This window comes from Oncorhynchus tshawytscha, linkage group LG20, assembly GCF_018296145.1.
Source record: "Oncorhynchus tshawytscha isolate Ot180627B linkage group LG20, Otsh_v2.0, whole genome shotgun sequence".
NCBI classification, from domain to species: domain Eukaryota; kingdom Metazoa; phylum Chordata; class Actinopteri; order Salmoniformes; family Salmonidae; genus Oncorhynchus; species Oncorhynchus tshawytscha.
The window spans coordinates 37,200,479-37,222,511 of record NC_056448.1 but is presented as its reverse complement, the minus strand read 5'-3'; the positions used below and the strand labels follow the sequence as shown (position 1 = coordinate 37,222,511).

The window sequence follows — 22,033 nt, the reverse complement described above, 5'->3', positions numbered from 1 at the left end:
TTGTTCCATAAAGTCTGTCATTTATGTCCAAATAGCCACTTGTTATTAGTGTGTTCAGCCCAGTAATCCATCTACATGAGGCTCAGGCACTTCATCCAGGCAAAAACTCTAAAAGTTCCAATACAGTCCTTTAGAAACATGTCAAACGATGTATGGAATCAATCTTTAGGATGTTTTTAACATAAAACATCAATAATGTTCCAACCGGAGAATTCCTTTGTCTTCAGAAAAGCACTAGAACGAGAGGTAACTCTGTCGGGAGCGCGCGTCATGAGACCGATTCTCTCTGCCAGACCACTGAAGTCTTATGAGCCCCTCCTTTATAGTAGAATCCTCAAACCAGTTTCTAAAGACTGTTGACATCTAGTGGAAGCCCTAGGAAGTGCAACCTCATCCATATCTCAACGTGTATTCGGTAGGTCAAGCTTTGAAAAACTACAAACTTCAATGTCCCACTTCCTGGTTGGATTTTTCTCAGGTTTTCGCCTGTCATATGAGTTCTGTTATACTCACAGACATCATTCAAACAGTTTTAGAAACTTCAGAGTGTTTTCTATCCAATACTACTAATACTATGAATATATTAGCATCTGGGACTGAGCAGTTCACTCTGGGCACACTATTCATCCAAAAGTGAAAATGCTGCCTCCTATCCCAAAAAGGTTAAACTCAAATGTGTAAGCTGAAGTTATGGCAATATTTCTCTCATCTTCTCTCTCTTTCTCTCCTCTCTAGGAACAAGTGATGCTGGGATCTGCTCCTGGCCAGGTAAGACAATTTCACAGCTGCAATACATTATACTGGTAAGGAAAGTTAATGCAATCAAAATGTATAGATGTGCCATCAACGTCAACACAAATTCCGCTCTTTGTTCCAACAGGATGAGGCTGATAACAAGAATGCCTCTCCATGGAAGGTAAGACGCTCGTCTTCTGACAAAAAGACCAATCAACATGATTTCATGTGCTTCCAAACAAAACATTTTGTGTCCCGACCTTATTTTAATGTTGTTTTAGTCCATAACAGATATCAACTGCTAAGATTGGACAGCATGCAGCAGCCTGTCAATCTGGACTTGTCATATGAACCTGAGGATGATTGAACTGTATTGTGGGTTTTGACACAGTGGGAGTCAAAACTATTAGAATGAACCTAAATCATGCCCACTAACTCAGCCTTGTTCATAGCAGCTTACATCAGTTAATGTAAGATGTATTTGTTAACACAAACAAGAGACAAACGAATTGAAGACCTGGCAGTGGTACTCGCCATTCTATCTACAAGTTTACTTAAACAATAAGGCCTGAGGAGGGGGTGTGGTATATGGCTGTTTTTAGGTATGGCTGTTCTTACATAAGACGCAACACGGCCCCTGCCTGGATACAGCCCTTAGCTGTTGTATATTGGCCATATATTATAAACTGGTTACCAATGTATTTTTACTGCTCTAATTACATGTTTTGTCATACACATGGTTTACAGTCTTGATATACCACGGCTGTCAGCCAATCAGCATTCAGGGCTCGAACCACCCAGTTTATTAAAGACAGAGTAGCTGTATTCCACTTTTGTAGCTACTCTGTTTACTTACTAGCTGTTTACTCATTAGGGTAAACATTATTCCTCAAAATTAGGTCATTTTTAAATGTAAAGCAGCCTGAAAAGACCAAAGCAGACACATGTTGACTCACCCATATAAATAGAATTAGAACACAGTATTATATGTCTCTCTATGGACACACCCTGCACATAAATGTCCATATTACCTAGTGCACTGTATGTGTAGCAGTTCACGTTGGGGTTCAGTGTCCACTTCAGGTTCTGCTGGTCTTCTATTGCCATGGTGATGGTGTCAGTTGTCTCTTGGGCAACCGTGTAAAGACATGGGCAGCTTTTACCTCCCTGCTGCGCTAACATGGTGACTGGTGTGGTGTTTTCTGTTATTTTCCAAATCCTCCATCCTCCATCCCTCCTCCCCCCTTTTCCTCTCTGCCCTCCTGATCTGGTTTTTTCATCTTTGATTGTAGAATGTACGCTTGGCTGTTCAAACGACGGCTAACTTTAATACTATCAAGGTAAGATTTTTAAAGACCACTCCATCTGTCCCGCCCCTGATCGCACCCCCTTCTCCTCCCTTGCATTATGTCCTCCTGGCTCGTCTCAAACCTGCATCGTGTTTATTCGGGAGACTAAGCCCTTCCATCAACAGTCTCATTGTGGTCTTGCCGTGCGTTCGTTGTCGTCCTGTAGTTCCATTGTCTTGTACATCGTCCTGGTCTGGTCTCCGTGTCCACACTCCTTACATCGTTTTTTGTTCTAATCATGTGACCGATGTCATTGAATGGCCTTGTCCCTCGTTACGGTTTTCATTTGTCTCACCCCCCTCTTCTTTAACCATTGTTATTTGTTTTCAGAAGGAAGGATGGCTGTTACAAAAAGGCATTGAAATATGCCTCAACACCATCTTTGTAACCCTAGCATTTTGTTGTCATTTGTTTCTCCAATTTGTGTGTTCTCATCACCATGCATCCCTCTCCCTGTCTGACTTACCTTCTTCCTCATCACCAACTCCTCATCTGTGTTCAACACCCTCCTTTTACGTCAGTCTCTCTGTCAAACACACAGAGCACTTTCAGTGATTCACGATTGATATTCACCACTGATATCAGTTTATGTCTAGATTACCCGGATTGGGCTCCATTGTAACTGTCAATGCAAACGAGTTCATATTCAATTAATAAATGAAATATATATATTTTTAATTTGAGTTCAAATGGAATTTATCCTAACCTGGAGGATATACAACCATAGAATCCTGAAAATAAGTAACTTATCAATACATTAAAACATTCCCTCAATTTGAATCAGCTAAATTGGAGCACTGGGTTCCAGAAACCTGGGTAGAGGCCTCAAGGGAGTGATTGACTCCTGGCGATGTTCCATCTAGCTCTGTGATTGGGTGATACATTTCTGGGGGTGTCTTTGTAGGAGCTGAACAACCGCTGGAGATCCCTGCAGCAGCTGGCCGAGGAGAGGAGCAACATGCTGGGCAGTGCCCATGAAGTGCAGAGGTTCCACAGGTACACACACACAGTTGAGCAAGAAACAGTGGGTGGATTTGAATATTACAACGCACATGAAACAAAATGGCTGGTGTTGAGTCAATTGAAATGGCTGCTTTTTGTTGTCCTCAGGGATGCGGATGAGACCAAGGAGTGGATCGAGGAGAAGAACCAAGCGCTGAACACAGACAACTATGGCCACGACCTGGCCAGCGTTCAGGCCCTTCAGCGCAAACACGAGGGCTTTGAGAGAGACCTGGCTGCCCTGGGAGATAAGGTGAGAGTGAACACAGTCGGTCTCTCAAACACACACACACACACAGTCGCACACTTTCGTTGCTCTGCTGTTTAGAGACGATACTGACCCTTTTCCTTCCGGTTCCAGGTGAACTCCCTGGGGGAGACAGCGGAGCGTCTGATCCAGTCCCACCCGGAGGCGGTGGACGACATCCAGGAGAAGTGCACAGAGCTCAATACGGCCTGGAGCAGCCTGGTAGGGCGCGCCGACCAGCGAAAGGATAAGCTAGGCAACTCCCACGACCTGCAGCGCTTCCTCTCCGACTTCAGGGACCTCATGTCCTGGATCAACGGCATCCGAGGCCTGGTGTCCTCAGAAGAGCTGGCCAAGGACGTGACCGGGGCTGAGGCCCTGCTAGAGAGACACCAGGTACTGCCTCTACACACACACACACACACTGCACTGGTACCGTCCATCCACTGTCTCCTTATGGACACCAGATAAGTTTGATCCCACATATCAACATACAAAGTTCTCGTCCATCAAATACACCTTCTTACTCTCCCCTTCTTCTCTCTAGGAGCACCGTACTGAGATCGACGCCCGTGCGGGCACCTTCCAGGCCTTTGAGCAGTTTGGCCAGCAGCTGTTGGCGCGCGGCCACTATGCCAGTCCTGAGATCCAGCAGAAGCTGGAGGCCTTGGACTACGAGAGGGCAGACCTGGAGAAGGCCTGGGTGCAGAGACGAATGATGCTCGACCAGTGCCTGGAGCTCCAGGTATAAACGCAGGCACACACACACACTTAGAAACCCCCTCTTAGAAACCTCCTCTTGCTGATCTTTGCTTCTGGCACATTTAAGAGTACCAGACGAATCCTTCCAAAACCAAACGTCTTGTCTCAGTGACTATTGGCTATTTGGACTCAAGGACATGTTTCTGTGTCCCCATAAGTGTAGTATGTTCCGTTGCACCAGATCTGACACCTTTTGAACAAGGCCTAATCTATTGTGTGTCTACCAACCCACAGAAAAAAAGTGTACCTTTTTTTTTTTTTTTAACAATTACTAGCCTCTATACAACATCCACTGCCAGTGAATAACCTCTCTCTTTTCCCCTCTCTCTCTGCTCTCCTCCCTCAGCTGTTCAACCGTGACTGTGAACAGGCTGAGAACTGGATGGCGGCTCGCGAGGCCTTCCTGGCCAGCGACGACAAGGGTGACTCCCTGGACAGCGTGGAGGCTCTCATCAAGAAACACGAGGACTTTGACAAGGCCATCAACGTGCAGGAGGAGAAAATCGCTGCTCTGCAGTCCTTTGCAGACCAGCTGGTTGGCGCTGATCATTATGCCAAACCAGAGATATTCAACCGTCGCAATGAAGTCCTGGACAGGTCAGTCTTTCTCTTTTTGATGACCGTGTGTATGACTTAGTTACACACAAAGATGCCCACAGTCTGCCTGTTCGTTGTTGCTCCAGTCTTAAGTGTTTGTCCTCCCGGCCTGTAGGTGGCGCCGTCTGAAGGCTCAGATGATTGAGAAGCGCTCCAAGCTGGGCGAGTCCCAGACGCTGCAGCAGTTCAGCCGCGACGTGGACGAGATAGAGGCCTGGATCAGCGAGAAGCTGCAGACAGCTACAGACGAGTCCTATAAGGACCCCACCAACATCCAGGTACAGGATTGGCTAGCAGCATCTCAGGGCTCCTCCCTTAGAGGTTTGAGCACGCTGCCCCATAGAGGGCACACTTGCCACAAAAGGCAATGATAAGCATGGGCAGCTCCATGGAAGACTTTAACCATGGGAAGTACGCCCTCTAACCATCTCAATGGGCTGTCCCTATCCACATATTTAGGGTCAGTTTACCCTACTGCCCCATACCCATTAGTAGAATAACACATATCTGACCCTCTGGCAGTGGTTAGGGTTAATTTTTACCTAGCCTGTCAAGACTTTCTTGTCGGATGAAACACTTTGACCTGTTCAATAGATCACGATCAAATAAGGACTTAATTCATTGTATTTTTGTTTCAATAGATGGTTAGTTTTGTGAGGGTTTGTTAATATACGTTGAATGACATCTAACTTGCCAGTGGTTTTAATGCTGCAATTTAATGTCTTGTCACTCCTTGTTAACAATGACTACTACTTCTACTCCTGTGACTACTGAACCAACCCCATGTGTTGTGTCTGTATGGGACTGAATCTCTCCTCTGTTTTATTGTCTTGTTTATAGCTGTCGAAGCTGCTGGTAAGTTGAATAGTGTGTCAGCTAAGCTAACATCCAAAGTAGGTTTCCTGTTATATGTCCACGTCTGTTGCCTTGTTTGATGTAGAACGCCATCCCGTCTGTCTATTTTCTGTGTTCCTCCGCACTCGCGAGTGCCTGCTTCTTTTTTGTATGGGTTTCATTCATGTGTTCATCCCCTCCCCCCATCTTCTGCCATCAACGCACATGTTTGTACATGACTGTAGTTCTGTTATCATTTTAGCAAATGTCACTTTGTGTAGTTGCTGGTCGTGGCTTCCATATTGTGGTTTTCTTTTTTTGCTTGTTTGAGGTATGGTCATCTTCAAACACGCTCCACATATTGTTGCTTTTGTTTAAATATTCCTATAAATCTTGAGAAATGTCTAAACATGTTCTGATCTTAATATAACAGAAACTTGACATATAATTTTATAAAACGTTTAGTGTATAAAATAAAAAAAACAGCTTCCATCTATCAGAACTGCAATGTAAAATTGAATTTAGCAAATCTGTAGTGTATCAAATACATTGACCTGAGAGGGAGAGAGAGGATACCTCCAGCTTAGAATTGTTGTGCCTTGCCTTATTGTAGCTAATGTAGAGACATGTATGCTAGCAGCAGCCATGGTTGTGAACAAAAACCATACTTTAGCCGTAAAATAAGTATTGTCAAAGATCTATCAAACATCAAGGATAGCTCAGACTAGGACTGTTGCGGTGACTGTATTACCGCCACACCAACGGTCAAATTCCACATGACCATTTAGTCACAGTAATTAGGCTTCTCCAAGCTCTGATTCTGCTGGTCATTAGTAGCCTACCAAACTTGCTAACTGCCTGGTACTCAGCACTCTATTGTCCCTCTAATCACTCTGACATCAATGCAAATGTTATAGAAAATATAATCAGACTTTGAGCTCATGTTGTGTAACATTTCTATAGGCTATGCAATTGCGTGAGAAAATGGTGATGGCCTCTACTATAAAAAAGGAGGATCCCATCAGCTTTCTATAGGCTAGGGCTTCCATATTTATTTCTCAACTTTCCTAATATTAAGCACATTGCTTATATTTACAACAGGAGTATAGCCTACCTGGCTGGCATGAAAATAAACCACAGGGAAAAGTGTCCTCCATTTGCTATTTAAGTGCATAGATGACATGTCTTTTTTCCACTGCCCTGTTTCCATACAGGTGCTTGATAATGGTCCAATGTCTCATATTACTTACCATATCAAAAGACAAGATTAAATCAAGAAAAGGCTAATATTGTCACCAATAAGACAATCACTTGTTAATTATATATTATCACTGGTGATTGATGCCCAGCGTAAGAAACAATGCCTTTTTTTCCAACTTCTTCTAATTATAGTCGCACACCTCATGTAGCCTAGCCCATAGGCCTATATGTTTTGTATCACAACTAAAGTGGCCAAATAACTTCTTAAAATTAAGCACATTAATCCGCTTTACAAGCGGTGTAGAGCCTAACTGGCATACATAAGCAGTGCGGGGGTTTCAAGTTTGGGGAAGATAATTTTCACCATTAAAATGCACCATTATAATAAAAGCAATACATGCATAATTGCATTTGCGGTCACTTTTGATAAAGTGAAACATTCACGCTTATAGCCTACTACGAGGTGCGCATTGCAGGGCTCATGCCTTTTGAAGCAACTTTTTTCAAATCATCATTAGAGTCTCATCCTGCAGCCTTACAATGTATTAAAAATCAAAACATATAGCCCAATGTTTGTAGAACAACTCAAGTTACATTAATAACTCTAAATTAAGCATATAGGAATACCTATTTCTTTGTTAACCTCAACACACAATAGCCGCATATATGCGCACCCCGTCAAATCGTTGAGAAAATATTTATATTTTATTCAGCTTTGTTCAATTGTATTCTTCATACTATAAAATAATATAAAATAATGCCATGCAATTATGAGTCTTGTCTGCTAAATGAACTAGTATAGCCCGCAGCCATTTGGCATAGACACATCAGGTTCTAACATAAGGACAACTCTGAGTATGCTATTCTTTTATTCTGACAGACCACATTTTCTTCATATCATGCTTCTTTAGACCTGTCTAAAATAAATAAAGGATTTATTGTGAAGGTATAGGCTATATTACATGTTTTTTTTAGACTTAAAAAAAATGGCTTGTAGGCTATGTGTGGAAGCCAGGAGATGCTAAATGTGTTTGTTAATTAACGGTCAATTACCGTGAGACCGACCAGTTATTTGCTTGACAATCACCGGCTGACAATTTCGTGATCGCCACCGCCCTAGCTTAGACACCTCGCATAAGGTTTTTATTTTTTGCTCTCTCTCGGTGTGTAAAAACATTGTGGAACGAGTTTTGAAAAGACCCTGACCTCTTCTAGGTACTCTTGAAAAGTCAAATTTGTCGTGGCCCCGTTGTGGGTCTGTTCCAACTCCATTTTGTGTTTGTCACCTTGGTGTTTCTTGTCTTGTAGAAGTCAGTCCGACACATTGTCTGTCCTCATTTGGTGGTGTCTGAATTTCACATTTGTGACCTCATCTTTAAAAAAAAAATTATGACCTCACCTTTTGTGTGGATTTTGTCCTACAGTTATCTCCTGGATGTAGACTTAGTGTATATATGTGTGTATATATCCATCAACAATAGCCCCAAGTTAGGAGACATTTACTCTCCAAACATGCATGAAAAATGACTGCCACTTATAAAAGTTCCATTCTAATATATATACATGTACTCAGCCTCCTTATTTTCAAATTGTACATCAACCCTTACCAACACATTATTTCTAAGTAGCCTACCGGATTGTGTTTTCACACAATCTAAGGGAGATGTCACCCATCCACCACCAACCCACTCCCTCCCATAGTTCTCACTCCCGCTCTCTCACCCCTTCCCCTGCCTGAGCTCAGAGTAAGCACCAGAAGCACCAGGCCTTCGAGGCGGAGTTGCATGCCAACGCAGACCGCATCCGTGGGGTTATCGACACTGGCAACGCCCTCATCCATAGAGGGGCCTGCTCCGGCAGTGAGGATGCGGTTCAGGTACACACACTCTGTCTTTAATCATACTTGTTATTGTACATACACTTCATACTTGTAAGTATATAACAAAAAATATTTACATACAGTTGAAGTCGGAAGTTTACATACACTTAGGTTGGAAAATTCATTTTTCAACCACTCCATTTCTTGTTAACAAACAATAGTTTTGGAAAGTCTGTTAGAACATTTACTTTGTGCATGAAACAAGTCATTTTTTCCAACAATTGTTTACAGACTGATTACTTCACTAATAATTCACTGTATCACAATTCCAGTGGGTCAGAAGTTTACATAGACTAAGTTGACTGTGCCTTTAAACAGCTTGGAATATTCCAGAAAATGATGTCATGGCTTTAGAAGCTTCTGATAGGCTAATTTACATAATTTGAGTCAATTGGAGGTGTACCTGTGGATGTAGTTCAAGGCCTACTTTCAAAATCAGTGCCTCTTTGCTTGACATCATGGGAAAATAAAAATAAATCAGTCAAGACCTCAGAAGAAAAATTGTAGACCTCCACAAGTCTGGTTCATCCTTGGGAGCAATTTCCAAATGCCTGAAGGTACCACTTTCATCTGTACAAACAATAATACGCAAGTATAAACCGCATGGGACCACACAGCCGTCATACCGCTCAGGAAGGAGACGTGTTGTGTCTCCTAGAGATGAACGTACTTTGGTGCAAAAAGTGCAAATCAATTCCAGAACAACAACAAAGGACCTTGTGACGATGCTGGAGGAAACTGGTACAAATGTATCCATATCCACAGTAAAATGAGTCCTACTACGACACAACCTGAAAAGCCACTCAGCAAGGAAGAAGCCACTGCTCTAAAACCGCCATAAAAAAGCCAGACTATGGTTTGCAACTGCACATGGGGACAAAGATCGTACTTTTTGGAGAAATGTCCTCTGGTCTGATGAAACAAAAATAGAACTGTTTGGCCATAATGACCATCATTATGTTTGGAGGAAAAAGGGTGAGGCTTGCAAGCCGATGAACACCATCCCATGAAGCACGGGGTGGCAGCATCATGTTGTGGGGGTGCTTTGCTGCAGGAGGGACTTGTGCACTTCACAAAATAGATGGCATCATGAGGAAGGGAAATTATGTGGATATACAGTGAGGGGGAAAAAGTATTTGATCCCTTACTGATTTTGTACGTTTGCCCACTGACAAAGAAATGATCAGTCTATAATTTTAATGGTAGGTTTATTTGAACCGTGAGATACAGAATAACAACAAAATCCAGAAAAACGCATGTCAAAAATGTTATAAATTGATTTGCATTTTAATGAGGGAAATAAGTATTTGACCCCTCTGCAAAACATGACTTAGTACTTGGTGGCAGAACCCTTGTTGGCAATCAGAGGTCAGATGTTTCTTGTAGTTGGCCACCAGGTTTGCACACATCTCAGGAGGGATTTTGTCCCAGTCCTCTTTGCAGATCTTCTCCAAGTAATTAAGGTTTCGAGGCTGACATTTGGCAACTCGAACCTTCAGCTCCCTCCACAGATTTTCTATGGGATTAAGGTCTGGAGACTGGCTAGGCCACTCCAGGACCTTAATGTGCTTCTTCTTGAGCCACTCCTTTGTTGCCTTGGTCGTGTGTTTTGGGTCATTGTCATGCTGGAATACCCATCCATGACCCATTTTCAATGCCCTGGCTGAGGGAAGGAGGTTCTCACCCAAGATTTGACGGTACATGGCCCCGTCCATCGTCCCTTTGATGCGGTGAAGTTGTCCTGTCCCCTTAGCAGAAAAACATCCCCAAAGCATCATTTTTCCACCTCCATTTTTGACGGTGGGGATGGTGTTCTTGGGGTCATAGGCAGCATTCCTCCTCCTCCAAACACGGCAAGTTGAGTTGATGCCAAAGAGCTCCATTTGTCTCATCTGACCACAACACTTTCACCCAGTTGTCCTCTGAATCATTCAGATGTTCATTGGTAAACTTCAGACGAGCATGGATATGTACTTTCTTGAGCAGGGAGACCTTGCGAGCGCTGCAGGATTTTAGTCCTTCACGGCGTAGTGTGTTACCAATAGTTTTCTTGGTGACTATGGTCCCAGCTGCCTTGAGATCATTGACAAGATCCTCCTGTGTAGTTCTGGGCTGATTCCTCACCGTTCTCATGATCATTGCAACTCCACGAGGTAAGTTATTGTGGGAAGCTTAATGGAAGGCTACCTGAAATGTTTGTCCCAAGTTAACAATTTAAAGACAATGCTACCAAATACTAATTGAGAGTATGTAAACTTCTGACCCACTGGGAATGTGATGAAAGAAATTAAAGCTGAAATAAATCATTCGCTCTACTATTATTCTGACATTTCACATTCTTAAAATAGTGGTGATCCTAACTGACCTAAGACAGGGAATTTTTACTCTGATTAAATGTCAGGAATTGTGAAAAACTGAGTTTAAATGTACTTCTACAATGCCACTTCAAGGATGAAAGCTTTTGAGAAAAATATGGTGATAACATTGCAAACAGAATGTTAACTGTTCCTATGGCATTCAAACTATGTGAACCGATTCTTGCCTCATTCAACATCTATTGTTCCAAAGCTGGGTATCTAACCTGGGTGTGTGTTTCACCAGTCGCGTCTGGGTGCTCTGGACGAGCAGTGGCAGTTCCTGGTGAACAAGTCGGCAGAGAAGAGCCAGAAGCTGAAAGAAGCCAACAAGCAGCAGAACTTCAACACTGGCATTAAGGACTTTGACTTCTGGCTCTCTGAGGTAAAATAATGAAATATATTGACATCTAGAAAATGTTTATTTGACTACTTTCATCTAAGTTCAAATCTCCATCCACCACACAATTCTCAGAGTTAAAGATGCTGATATTTGATCTGTGATGAGAAATTGTGTATTCTGTACTGAAAACCTTGATGTTCAATAGGATTTATCTGAGACCTGCACAGATTAAGTACTGGACAGACACCCAAAAAGGCAACATCACCTCTGGATCTGAGATTGTGTCAGGCTATTTAGTTTCTTATTGAAATGGATTTGACTTGTTTAACCCATTAGCCTACCTGTGCTGTAGGAAAACAAAAACAAAAGAAGAGGCTGAGATTAGATTTGGAAAAAATATTTTTTGTTTTCTCTCTGTAGGTCGAGGCCCTTCTTGCCTCTGAGGATTATGGGAAAGACCTGGCCTCAGTCAACAACCTGCTGAAGAAACATCAGCTTCTGGAAGCCGACATCTCTGCTCATGAGGTAATGTATTCAACGTCCCTGTATCTCTGTCAAACCTGGATTGATGCTGGGCTCAGCTGGGGGCCTTGATGTACGAAAGGATCTGTCAGATTACACACCTTTATATGCTGACTGGCTGATTGGTGACGCTGCCTTGGACTCAAAGCTTTCGATGGCAACCAAACCGAGTGTCCTCTGTTGAACAACTTCCAAGTCTATGAAGCATGATTTTGTACAAAGACATCCACTGAGTTCAGTCTAGTGCTTTGGTTTGAACGTCTTTCTGTCCGTCCACAGGATCGTCTGAAGGACCTGAACGGCCAGGCTGACAGCCTGACGGCCAGCACGGCCTTCGACCCCACCCAGGTTAAGGACAAGCGCGACGCCGTCAATGGACGCTTCACCAAGATCAAGAGCATGGCCACTGGCCGCCGTGCAAAGCTCAACGAGTCGCACCGCCTGCATCAGTTCTTCAGGGACCTGGACGACGAGGAGTCATGGATCAAGTAAGAGCACCCCCTGGAGTTGTGGAGGAATGGATGCAAGTTGACATCTGAGGGTTTTTCGATGTTGAGACATTGTGATTACTAACACTCTTTCACTTTCTGTTCTCTATCCAGAGAAAAGAAATTGCTAGTGAGTTCGGAGGACTATGGACGTGATTTGACAGGAGTGCAGAATCTGAGGAAGAAACACAAGAGGCTGGAGGCTGAGTTGGGGGCCCATGAGCCGGCCATCCAGTCTGTGCAGGACACAGGGAAGAAGCTGTCCGATGACAACACCATCGGCCAGGATGAGATTGAGCAGAGGCTGGCCCAGTTTGAGGAGCACTGGATGGAGCTGAAGGACCTGGCTGCAGCCAGGTTAGACTAGGAACACAGACACGCGTATACATTCTGACACACACACACACACATTCCCAGGCCTGCTTTGCAATGAAACACCATTATCATCTTAAACATTTATTGATTTTGAGTGTTAAATTCTTACGGCTGAGATGCCGTTAACGGGATTGATATGACAATAGCCAGTGAAAGTGCAGGGTGCCAAATTCAAAGAACAGAAATCTTATAATTAAAATGCCTCAAACATACAAGTATTTTACACAATTTTAAAGATAAACTTGTTGTTAATCCCACCACAGTGTCCGATTTCAAAAAGGCTTTACGACGAAAGGATACCATGAGATTATGTTCGGTCAGCACCTAGTCACAGAAAAACAGCCATTTTTCCAGCCAAAGAGAGGAGTCACAAAAAGCAGAAATAGAGATCAAATTAATCACTATCCTTTGATGATCTTCATCATAGGACTTCATGTTACACAATACATGTATGTTTTGTTCGATAAAGTTAATATTTATGTCCAAAAATCTCAGTTTACTTTGGCGCTTTATGTTCAGTAATGTTTTGCTTCCAAAAAATCTGGTGATTTTGCAGAGAGCCACATCAATTTACTGAAATACTCATAATAAACATTGATAAAAGATACAAGTGTTATGCATGGAACATTAGATAAACTTCTCCTTAATGCAACCGCTGTGTCAGATTTCGAAAAAGCACACCATGCAATAATCTGAGTACAGCGCTCAGAGACCAAAACAAGCCATACAGATACCCGCCATGTTGTGGAGTCAACAGAAGTCAGAAATATTCACTTACCTTTGATGATCTTCATCAGAATGCACTCCCAGGAATCCCAGTTCCACAATAAATGTTTGTTTTGTTCGATAAAGTCCATTATTTATGTCCAAATACCTCCTTTTTGTTTGCGCGTTTAGTTCACAAATTCAAATTCATGACGCGCAGGCCAGACTAAAAGTTTAAAAAATCCATTACAGTTCGTAGAAACATGTCAAACGATGTATAGAATCAATCTTTAGGATGTTTTTAACATAAATCTTCAATAATGTTCCAACCGGAGAATTCCTTTTGTCTTTAGAAATGTAATGGAACGCAGCTAACTCTCATGGGCGCACGCGAGACTGAGCTCATGGCACTCTGCCAGACCTCTTACTCAATCAGCTCTTATTCTCTCCTCCTTCACAGTAGAAGCCTGAAACAAGGTTCTAAAGACTTGACATCTAGTGGAAGCCTTAGGAAGTGCAATCGGACCAAATTTTACACAGGACAGGCAACGACTTTAACTTATAAACCTCAGATTTCCCACTTCCTGGTTGGATTTTTTTCTCAGGGTTTTTCCTGCCATATGAGTTCTGTTATACTCACAGACATCATTCAATCAGTTTTAGAAACTTCAGAGTGTTTTCTATCCAAATATACTAATAATATGCATATCTTAGCTTCTGGGCCTGAGTAGCAGGCAGTTTACTCTGGGCACCTTATTCATCCAAGCTTCTCAATACTGCCCCCCAGCCATAAGAAGTTAATCTGTGTGTGCCTCTGTGTGTGTGATCAGGGGACAGAGGCTGGAGGAGTCGCTGGAGTACCAGCAGTTTGTTGCGAATGTTGAAGAGGAGGAAGCCTGGATTAACGAGAAGCTGAACCTGGTGGGAAGTGAAGACTACGGGGATACCCTGGCTGCTGTGCAGGGCCTGTTGAAGAAGCATGAGGCGTTTGAGACTGACTTCTCTGTGCACAGGGACAGAGTGAATGACGTGTGTTCCAACGGAGACGAGCTCATCAAGAAGGTAAACACTGACAATACTGTTGTCGTATAGAAAATGATAAAATATCAAATGAATAGCCTTTCCGTCTCTTCATACGGTACCAGCTGAAATAGTGTTTAAGCAATAGTTCACACACAAAATTTTAAAAAATCAACTTTTACAATGATTTTCCACTTACCTTGGCTGTTGTCAATTCACCCACACAGTTAAATGCATATTTTGCTTTTGTCCATCCCTCCATTAGAACAACCACCACGTGGACAGCATCTCAGCCAAGATGGCGTCCCTGCGGGGCAAGGTGTCTGAGCTGGAGAGGGCCGCTGCCATGAGAAAAGCCAAGCTGGATGAGAACTCTGCCTTCTTGCAGTTCAACTGGAAGGCTGACGTGGTGGAGTCCTGGATCGGTACGGTTTGAGACCTGAGAAGGGAAGGTTTAGGGGATGAGGCTTCAACATTCTCTGGTGAGATGAGAGCATTGTTTAATTTTTAAGTGTAGCACTGAATTTATACTGTCTGGTTGTTTGTTCAGGTGAGAAGGAGAACAGCCTGAAGACGGATGAGTACGGACGAGATCTCTCCTCTGTGCAGACCTTGCTCACTAAGCAGGTACTGTGTAGCAATATGTAGCTCCCAAATGAGTGATGCTACGGCAGCCATTTTGTGCAAGAAAGCTAGACACGTTCTCCTATGCCTCATGTTCCCCCTTCGGGTCCACAGGAGACATTTGACGCAGGGCTGCAGGCCTTCCAGCAGGAGGGTATCACCAACATCACAGCCCTCAAGGACCAGCTGCTGGCGGCCAAGCACGTCCAGTCCAAGGCCATCGAGACGCGCCACGCTGCCCTCATGAAGCGCTGGAACCAGCTTCTCGACAACTCGCAGGCCCGCAAGAAGAAATTGCTGGAGGCCCAGGAGCACTTCAGGAAGGTGTGTAAAGACTATGATGACGGATAATTGTCATTTAGCTTACGATGAGGATATCATGACTACCGTTCATAGATATCATTGTTGTTGATGTTCATATTTTGAACAGGAATATTAGACTATCCTACACCTACGAAGTCAAAAACCTTAGTGGATGTGGACCTCTTACCTCCATCGATTCCATCTTGCTTCTGTCTCCAGGTGGAAGACCTGTTCCTGACCTTTGCCAAGAAGGCTTCGGCCTTCAACAGCTGGTTTGAGAATGCTGAGGAGGACTTGACAGATCCGGTGCGCTGCAACTCGCTGGAGGAGATCCGGGCTCTGCGCGACGCCCACGAGGCCTTCCGCTCATCGCTGAGCTCGGCGCAGGCCGACTTCAACCAGCTGGCCGAGCTGGACCGGCAGATCAAGAGCTACCAGGTGGTGTCCAACCCCTACACCTGGTTCACCATGGAGGCCCTGGAAGAGACCTGGAGGAACCTGCAGAAGATCATCAAGGTTAGAAGGGAGAAGAGGGGGGAGGTAGCATGGTCCCAGATTTGTTTGTGCTGTATTACTAACCAATTGGCATGACAACGACCATATGAATTGGCTATACAGCACTAATGTATCTGAGGAGCAGGCTTGGTGAGGAGGACATGCACATCTCAAATGTTGTCCTATTCCCCACTGTAATGCTCTACTTATGTCCAGAACCAATGAGGGCCTCTGGGGGCCGATGTCTTGGTCTGCATCATGTCTGGAAAGCACTTCATACATCCATCCCTCTCTGTCTCTGTCTGTATAGGAACGAGAGCTGGAGCTGCAGAAGGAGCAGAGGAGGCAGGAGGAGAATGACAAGCTGCGGCAGGAGTTTGCGCAGCACGCCAATGCATTCCACCAGTGGCTGCAGGAGACCAGGTAGGGCCTGGATCTGTTGTGCTAGGAAGACAGTGCACTCACAGAACTCCCTTAATCAATATTCCTTTTGGCAATTTAATAGATAGGAATCTAATACAATTTATAGGAATAGAATGGGGACATTTTTCCAAGGCCTTGTGGCTGTTTAAAGAATGTCGTTTAAGTTCATTGAATAACGTCACCTGCATGAATAGCATTGAGATGTCTTTAAATGTTGCATGCATCATTCTTTAGATTCTCTTTCAACAATGATAAATCAATGGAGCTACCTGGAATTTAAAAGTGCCTGCTGCTCTGAAATCTGCCTCCTGTCTCTCTCTGCCTCCATGTTCTCAGCCATAGAGAACAGGAAGCTGCTATTCATCGGAGCGCAACGTGAAGTGTTGCAGATAAATGTTTGTTATATGAAACTGACATGATTCTTTACAGTTTCTCTATTCTACACCTCGCATTTATATCTGCAATGCTCTGAATGTTGCTCCTCACTGAATTGGCCCCAGGCAACGCATTCTTAGTGTATCATATATTCTGTAGATTTTGGGGGGTGGGTGGGGGAGCGCTGATACGACTTTTACACAACCGCACAAGTGGTCTGTGAACGTTTAGAAATGAAAATGGGATCATACTGCAGATGCTCCTGTGCTCCCACTATTTCTGTGCCTGTGTCTGTATATGTTTGTTTAGGGGGGGATGATGGAGTGACCATTTTGTCCCTGCCTAGTATTTCTAACCGTTGTCTCTTTCTCTCTCTTTTCCCGTCCCATCCCACCCCCCCACCCTTTCCTCTCCCTCTCTCTTGCTGCTACCTCGCTGATGCTTGGATAACTTTGCTAATCAGGACATATCTTCTGGATGGGTTAATATCACATTTTACTATCTCTCAGTTGGGGCTGGGACGATACTAGTATCGCGGCAAGGGAAGAAAACACAAAGCGGATTTAATTTTAGGATAACATCCCTAATGTTGGAAACAAGCATCATTATGTTTGTTATTCAGAGTCACATTTATTTATTTTCCAAGATATAGCACACATTTTACATACAGCAGGTTATGGGACCAAAGAGTTTAGTCTGCTTCGTCTTTTCTTTATTGTCATTGAATTGTTGCGATACTGCCCTACTGTGTTTGTGTGTCTGACTGTATGAATGAGGTCAAATCAATGAGGGTTGATTGGAGTGACATTGTTTTGGACCAAGGTCGGTGGGGGGGGACATTGTTGTCAGGTCAGTGGCAAGATGTTGCATAACATGGAACCACCAGGTAGGTAGGTAGGTATCTGTCAAATAAAGGTAAAACTGGACCAGGTATCACTATGTTCAAGGGAATCCAAGTTGTATTGTGTATTATTACTGTGATTCTGTAAGCTTTTTTCCCCTCTTGACAGTTTTTGTTGTATAATTTCTCTTTTGTTTGTCTCTAATTTCCCTCTTTCTGTTGGTATTTACTTTATTTTCATCCTTCCCTCCCTCCCTTTCTAAATAGCATAGCTTATCGACGGGTTGTCCGTGTCATTCAATATGAAGTCGGTGATGATCTTTCCGGAAGGTCTTTTCCTTTTTCTCATGGTTTTACATTCCATATATCCCTCACTCGCCATTCCTTCACCCTTCATTACTTCCATCACGCCCTCTGGGTTGCGTGTCTTCATACACTTCTAAAATCCACCATTTGAGATCGGTTTGCTCAGTTACATCTCTACTAACGTCACCCCAATGTAGATTCCTGAAACTAAGATCAACCTCATGATTGGTCTGGATACTCTTTTTGAGTCTGGCAACATTGAGCACTGTTTTAAAGGAGTGAAAAGTCTTCACTTTCATCTTTTGGGGATATTTCTTTCACCAAATTTAGGGCACTACTTAAAATTTCTATATTTTTTTGTTGAAAGTGTTAGACTAATTCACAACTGATTCAGGGTTAAAATGCAGTTTCCTGCCCTTTACACAGTAGTCCTAACCTTGCATGGTATAGGTTACCATGGCTATGAGTTTACTTCTTTGGCATGCATTGGGAGGGTGGTGTTGCTCTGAACATTTTGAGTGATGGAAAGTTCTTTTTGTGTGTTTTGTACTTCTGTTTCCCCTTTTTTTATTCACCAAATGTTCCCTGAAATATTCCCAAAAATATTGAGGTTTCAGAAAAATCTTTACTTTGCTTCTTTACAAAAAAATAATTGGTTGGATTTCAATGAGTGCATTTCAAGATTTGTTTAGAATCTCTTGACACACCTCTAGTATATTCAAATATATGAAATGGATCTTATGAAAATGAATTTCACGGTAGTAATGGTTGGATCTAAGGGGTCCTACAAGTAGGTGGGTGCAGACTCTGAGACTGTGTGCGGGTGTGACTGACTGTGGCATGTTGTCTAACCCAATATTTGATCAACCTTTCAAGATCCTCTCCCCTGACACTTGTGTGTATGCATCTAGGTCCTGCATGGTAGAAGAATCCGGAACCTTGGAATCACAACTTGAGGCAACCAAGGTAAGAAAGAATCCCTCATCATTTATGCTATAGACCAGGGTTTCACAACCCTCTCCTCAGGCCCCACCAGCTGTTTTACATTTTTTTTAACCCTAAACTAGCACCCCTGATTGAGTTAGTCAAAGGCTTCGTGATTAGTTGACTAATAGAATCAGGTGTGCCAGTTTAGGGTTAAAATAAACATTTGAAACGTATGGGGGGGGGGCCTGAGGAGACCATCTTGGCTATTTCAAACAAATAAAAATGTATTTGTCACATGCAACAAATACAACGGGTGTAGACTTCACCGTGAAATGGTTTCTTACGGGCCCTTCCAAATAATGCAGAATTTAACAAAAATTATACTAATTTAAAATAATATCAGGAGGAATAAAATACGCAGGTCAACATTCACAAGGCCGCAGAGCCAGACGGATTACCAGGACATGTACTACGAGCATGCGCTGACCAACTGGCAAGTGTCTTCACTAACATTTTCAACTTCTCCCTGTCCGAGTCTGTAATGCCAGCATGTTTCAAGCAGACCACCATAGTCCCTGTGCCCAAGAACACTAAGGTAACCTCTCTAAATGACTACCGAACCGTAGCATGTCTATAGCCATGAAATGCTTTGAAAGGCTGGTCATGGCTCACATCAACACCATTATCTCAGAAACCCTAGACCCACTCCAATTTGTATACCGCACCAACAGATCCTCAGATGATGCAATCTCTATTGCACTCCACACTGCTCTTTCACACCTAGACAGAAGGAACACCTACATGAGAATGCGGTTCATTGACTACAGCTCAGCGTTCAACACCATAGTGCCTTCAAAGCTCATCATTAAGCTAAGGACCCTGGGACTAAATACCTCCCTCTGCAACTGGTTCCTGGACTTCCTGATGGGCTGCCCCCAGGTGGAAAGGGTAGGTAACAACACATCTGCCACACTGATCCTCAACACAGGGGCCCCTCGGGTGCGTGCTCAGCCCCCTCCTGTACTCCCTGTTCACTCTTGACTGCACGGCCAGGCACAACTCCAACACCATTAAGTTTGCTGATGACACAACAGTGGTAGGCCTGATCACAGACAATGATGAGCCAGCCTATAGGGAGGTGGTCAGAGACCTGACCGTGTGGTGCAAGGACAACAACCTCCCTCACCTTTTCAAGACAAAACCGATGATTGTGGACTACAGGAAAAGGAGGACCGAGCACGCCCCCATACTCATCAATGGGGCTGTAGTGGAGCAGGTTGAGAGCTTCAAGTTCCTTGACGTCCACATCAACAAACTAACATGGTCCAAGCACACCAAGACAGTCATGAAGAGGGCACGATAAAATCTATTCCCCCTCAGGAGAGTAGTGCGTATTGCCCAGTACATCACTGGAGCCAAGCTTTCTGCCATCCAAGACCGCAATACCAGGCGGTGTCTGAGGAAGGCCCTAAAAATGGTCAAACACTCCAGCCACAGTCATAGACTGTTCTCTCTGCTACCGCACAGCAAGCAGTACCGGAGCGCCAAGTCTAGGTCCAAAAGGCTCCTATAGCTTCTACCCCCAAGCCATAAGACTCCCGAACAGCTAAACAAATGGCTACACAGACTATTTGCATTGCCCCCCCACAACACTGCTGCTACTCTTATCTATGCATAGTCACTTTAATAACTCTACCTACATGTACATATTACATCGACACCGGTGCCCCCGCACATTGACTCTTCTTATTTCTTTTAACCAACAATGCAGTTAAGAAAATATATATATTTTTAAGGGCTTGTAAGCAAGCATTTCACTCTAAGGTCTACACCTGTAGTATTCGGCACATGTGACAAATAACATTTGATTTGATATACACAGCAAGTACCAATTATATTTCAGTTGTATTGACTACTTTTGTAATTGCATACCCTCACCCTTCTGTGTGCCACTCTGTCTGTAGCGCAAGCACCAGGAGATCCGGGCAATGCGTAGCCAGCTAAAGAAGATTGAGGACCTGGGCGCGGCCATGGAGGAGGCTCTGATCCTGGACAACAAGTACACAGAACACAGCACGGTGGGCCTGGCCCAGCAGTGGGACCAGCTAGACCAACTGGGCATGAGGATGCAGCACAACCTGGAGCAGCAGATCCAGGCCAGGTCAGAGAGACACACACATACAGTACCTCACAAGCAGTGAACATATTTCCTAATCCTGTCGAATCTCTCTTCCACCATAGGAACACCACTGGAGTGACAGAGGATGCCCTGAAGGAGTTTAGCATGATGTTCAAGTGAGTGGCGGCCATTTTAACACGACGTTCAAGTGAGTGGCGGCTATTTTAATACGATGTTCAAGTGAGTGGCGGCCATTTTAACGATGTTCAAGTGAGTGGCGGCCATTTTAACGATGTTGAAGTGAGTGGCGGCCATTTTAACGATGTTGAAGTGAGCGGCGGCCATTTTAACACGGTGTTGAAGTGAGCGGCGGCCATTTTAACACGGTGTTGAAGTGAGCGGCGGCCATTTTAACACGGTGTTGAAGTGAGCGGCGGCCATTTTAACACGGTGTTGAAGTGAGCGGCGGCCATTTTAACACTGTTGAAGTGAGCGGCGGCCATTTTAACACTGTTGAAGTGAGCGGCGGCCATTTTAACACGGTGTTCAAGTGAGTGGGGGCCATTTTAACATTGTGTTCAACTGAGTGGCGGCCATTTTCACCATACCTTTTAGTCATACCAAGTAGTTGCTTAAAGTAAAGAAACTCCCAATAATCTCAGCAATGTTCTCTTTGCTCCCAGGCACTTTGACAAAGAGAAGTCTGGCCGTCTGAACCACCAGGAGTTCAAGTCGTGTCTGCGCTCACTGGGTTACGACCTGCCCATGGTGGAGGAGGGAGAGCCAGACCCAGAGTTTGAGTCCATCCTCGACACTGTCGACCCCAACAGGTCAGCAACCCCAGCTCTTCTCACTCATCTCTATTTGGGGTTTTCGATCAGTAGTTTGAGTAAAGCCAACATTCACAAGAATATTATTTTATTCAGATTGGGTGTGTCTTGTTGCCTAATTTTCTTCTATTCTTGAGTTTTTTTGCTTTATTATGGGTAACTGATTTAATTTGGTGTTTTCCAGGGATGGCAACGTGTCCTTGCAGGAGTACATGGCCTTCATGATCAGCCGCGAGACAGAGAACGTCAAGTCCAGCGAGGAGATTGAGAGCGCCTTCCGAGCCCTCAGCGTCGATGCCAAGCCCTACGTTACCAAGGAGGAGCTCTACCAGGTACTTACAGTTCGGTCTTCCCTCCTTCACTTTCTGGCTCTGTCAT

General features: G+C 43.9%; 1 protein-coding gene across 10 annotated transcripts in view; it reads left to right on the top strand.

Annotated features, from left to right (window-relative positions):
- sptan1 (spectrin alpha, non-erythrocytic 1) overlaps positions 1 to 22,033 on the top strand; it is a 52,732-nt gene that overhangs the window by 30,167 nt on the left and 532 nt on the right. For 3 of the 10 annotated variants that reach the window (XM_024381666.2, XM_024381669.2, XM_024381664.2), the window contains 28 exons: positions 736 to 768; positions 881 to 916; positions 2,028 to 2,075; positions 2,989 to 3,080; positions 3,195 to 3,339; positions 3,448 to 3,729; positions 3,881 to 4,078; positions 4,442 to 4,692; positions 4,808 to 4,970; positions 5,533 to 5,547; positions 8,471 to 8,602; positions 11,207 to 11,344; positions 11,723 to 11,827; positions 12,104 to 12,312; positions 12,427 to 12,669; positions 14,223 to 14,454; positions 14,678 to 14,837; positions 14,963 to 15,039; positions 15,151 to 15,360; positions 15,559 to 15,855; positions 16,145 to 16,257; positions 17,096 to 17,113; positions 17,741 to 17,803; positions 18,691 to 18,745; positions 20,671 to 20,867; positions 20,948 to 21,001; positions 21,509 to 21,655; positions 21,840 to 21,987. In XM_024381666.2, coding sequence (XP_024237434.1) covers positions 736 to 768; positions 881 to 916; positions 2,028 to 2,075; positions 2,989 to 3,080; positions 3,195 to 3,339; positions 3,448 to 3,729; positions 3,881 to 4,078; positions 4,442 to 4,692; positions 4,808 to 4,970; positions 5,533 to 5,547; positions 8,471 to 8,602; positions 11,207 to 11,344; positions 11,723 to 11,827; positions 12,104 to 12,312; positions 12,427 to 12,669; positions 14,223 to 14,454; positions 14,678 to 14,837; positions 14,963 to 15,039; positions 15,151 to 15,360; positions 15,559 to 15,855; positions 16,145 to 16,257; positions 17,096 to 17,113; positions 17,741 to 17,803; positions 18,691 to 18,745; positions 20,671 to 20,867; positions 20,948 to 21,001; positions 21,509 to 21,655; positions 21,840 to 21,987 — 3,861 coding nt within the window. The remainder of the gene's footprint in view (positions 1 to 735; positions 769 to 880; positions 917 to 2,027; positions 2,076 to 2,988; positions 3,081 to 3,194; positions 3,340 to 3,447; positions 3,730 to 3,880; positions 4,079 to 4,441; positions 4,693 to 4,807; positions 4,971 to 5,532; positions 5,548 to 8,470; positions 8,603 to 11,206; positions 11,345 to 11,722; positions 11,828 to 12,103; positions 12,313 to 12,426; positions 12,670 to 14,222; positions 14,455 to 14,677; positions 14,838 to 14,962; positions 15,040 to 15,150; positions 15,361 to 15,558; positions 15,856 to 16,144; positions 16,258 to 17,095; positions 17,114 to 17,740; positions 17,804 to 18,690; positions 18,746 to 20,670; positions 20,868 to 20,947; positions 21,002 to 21,508; positions 21,656 to 21,839; positions 21,988 to 22,033) is intronic. The other 7 variants (XM_042302617.1, XM_024381670.2, XM_024381673.2 and 4 more) reach the window with 5 other exon arrangements.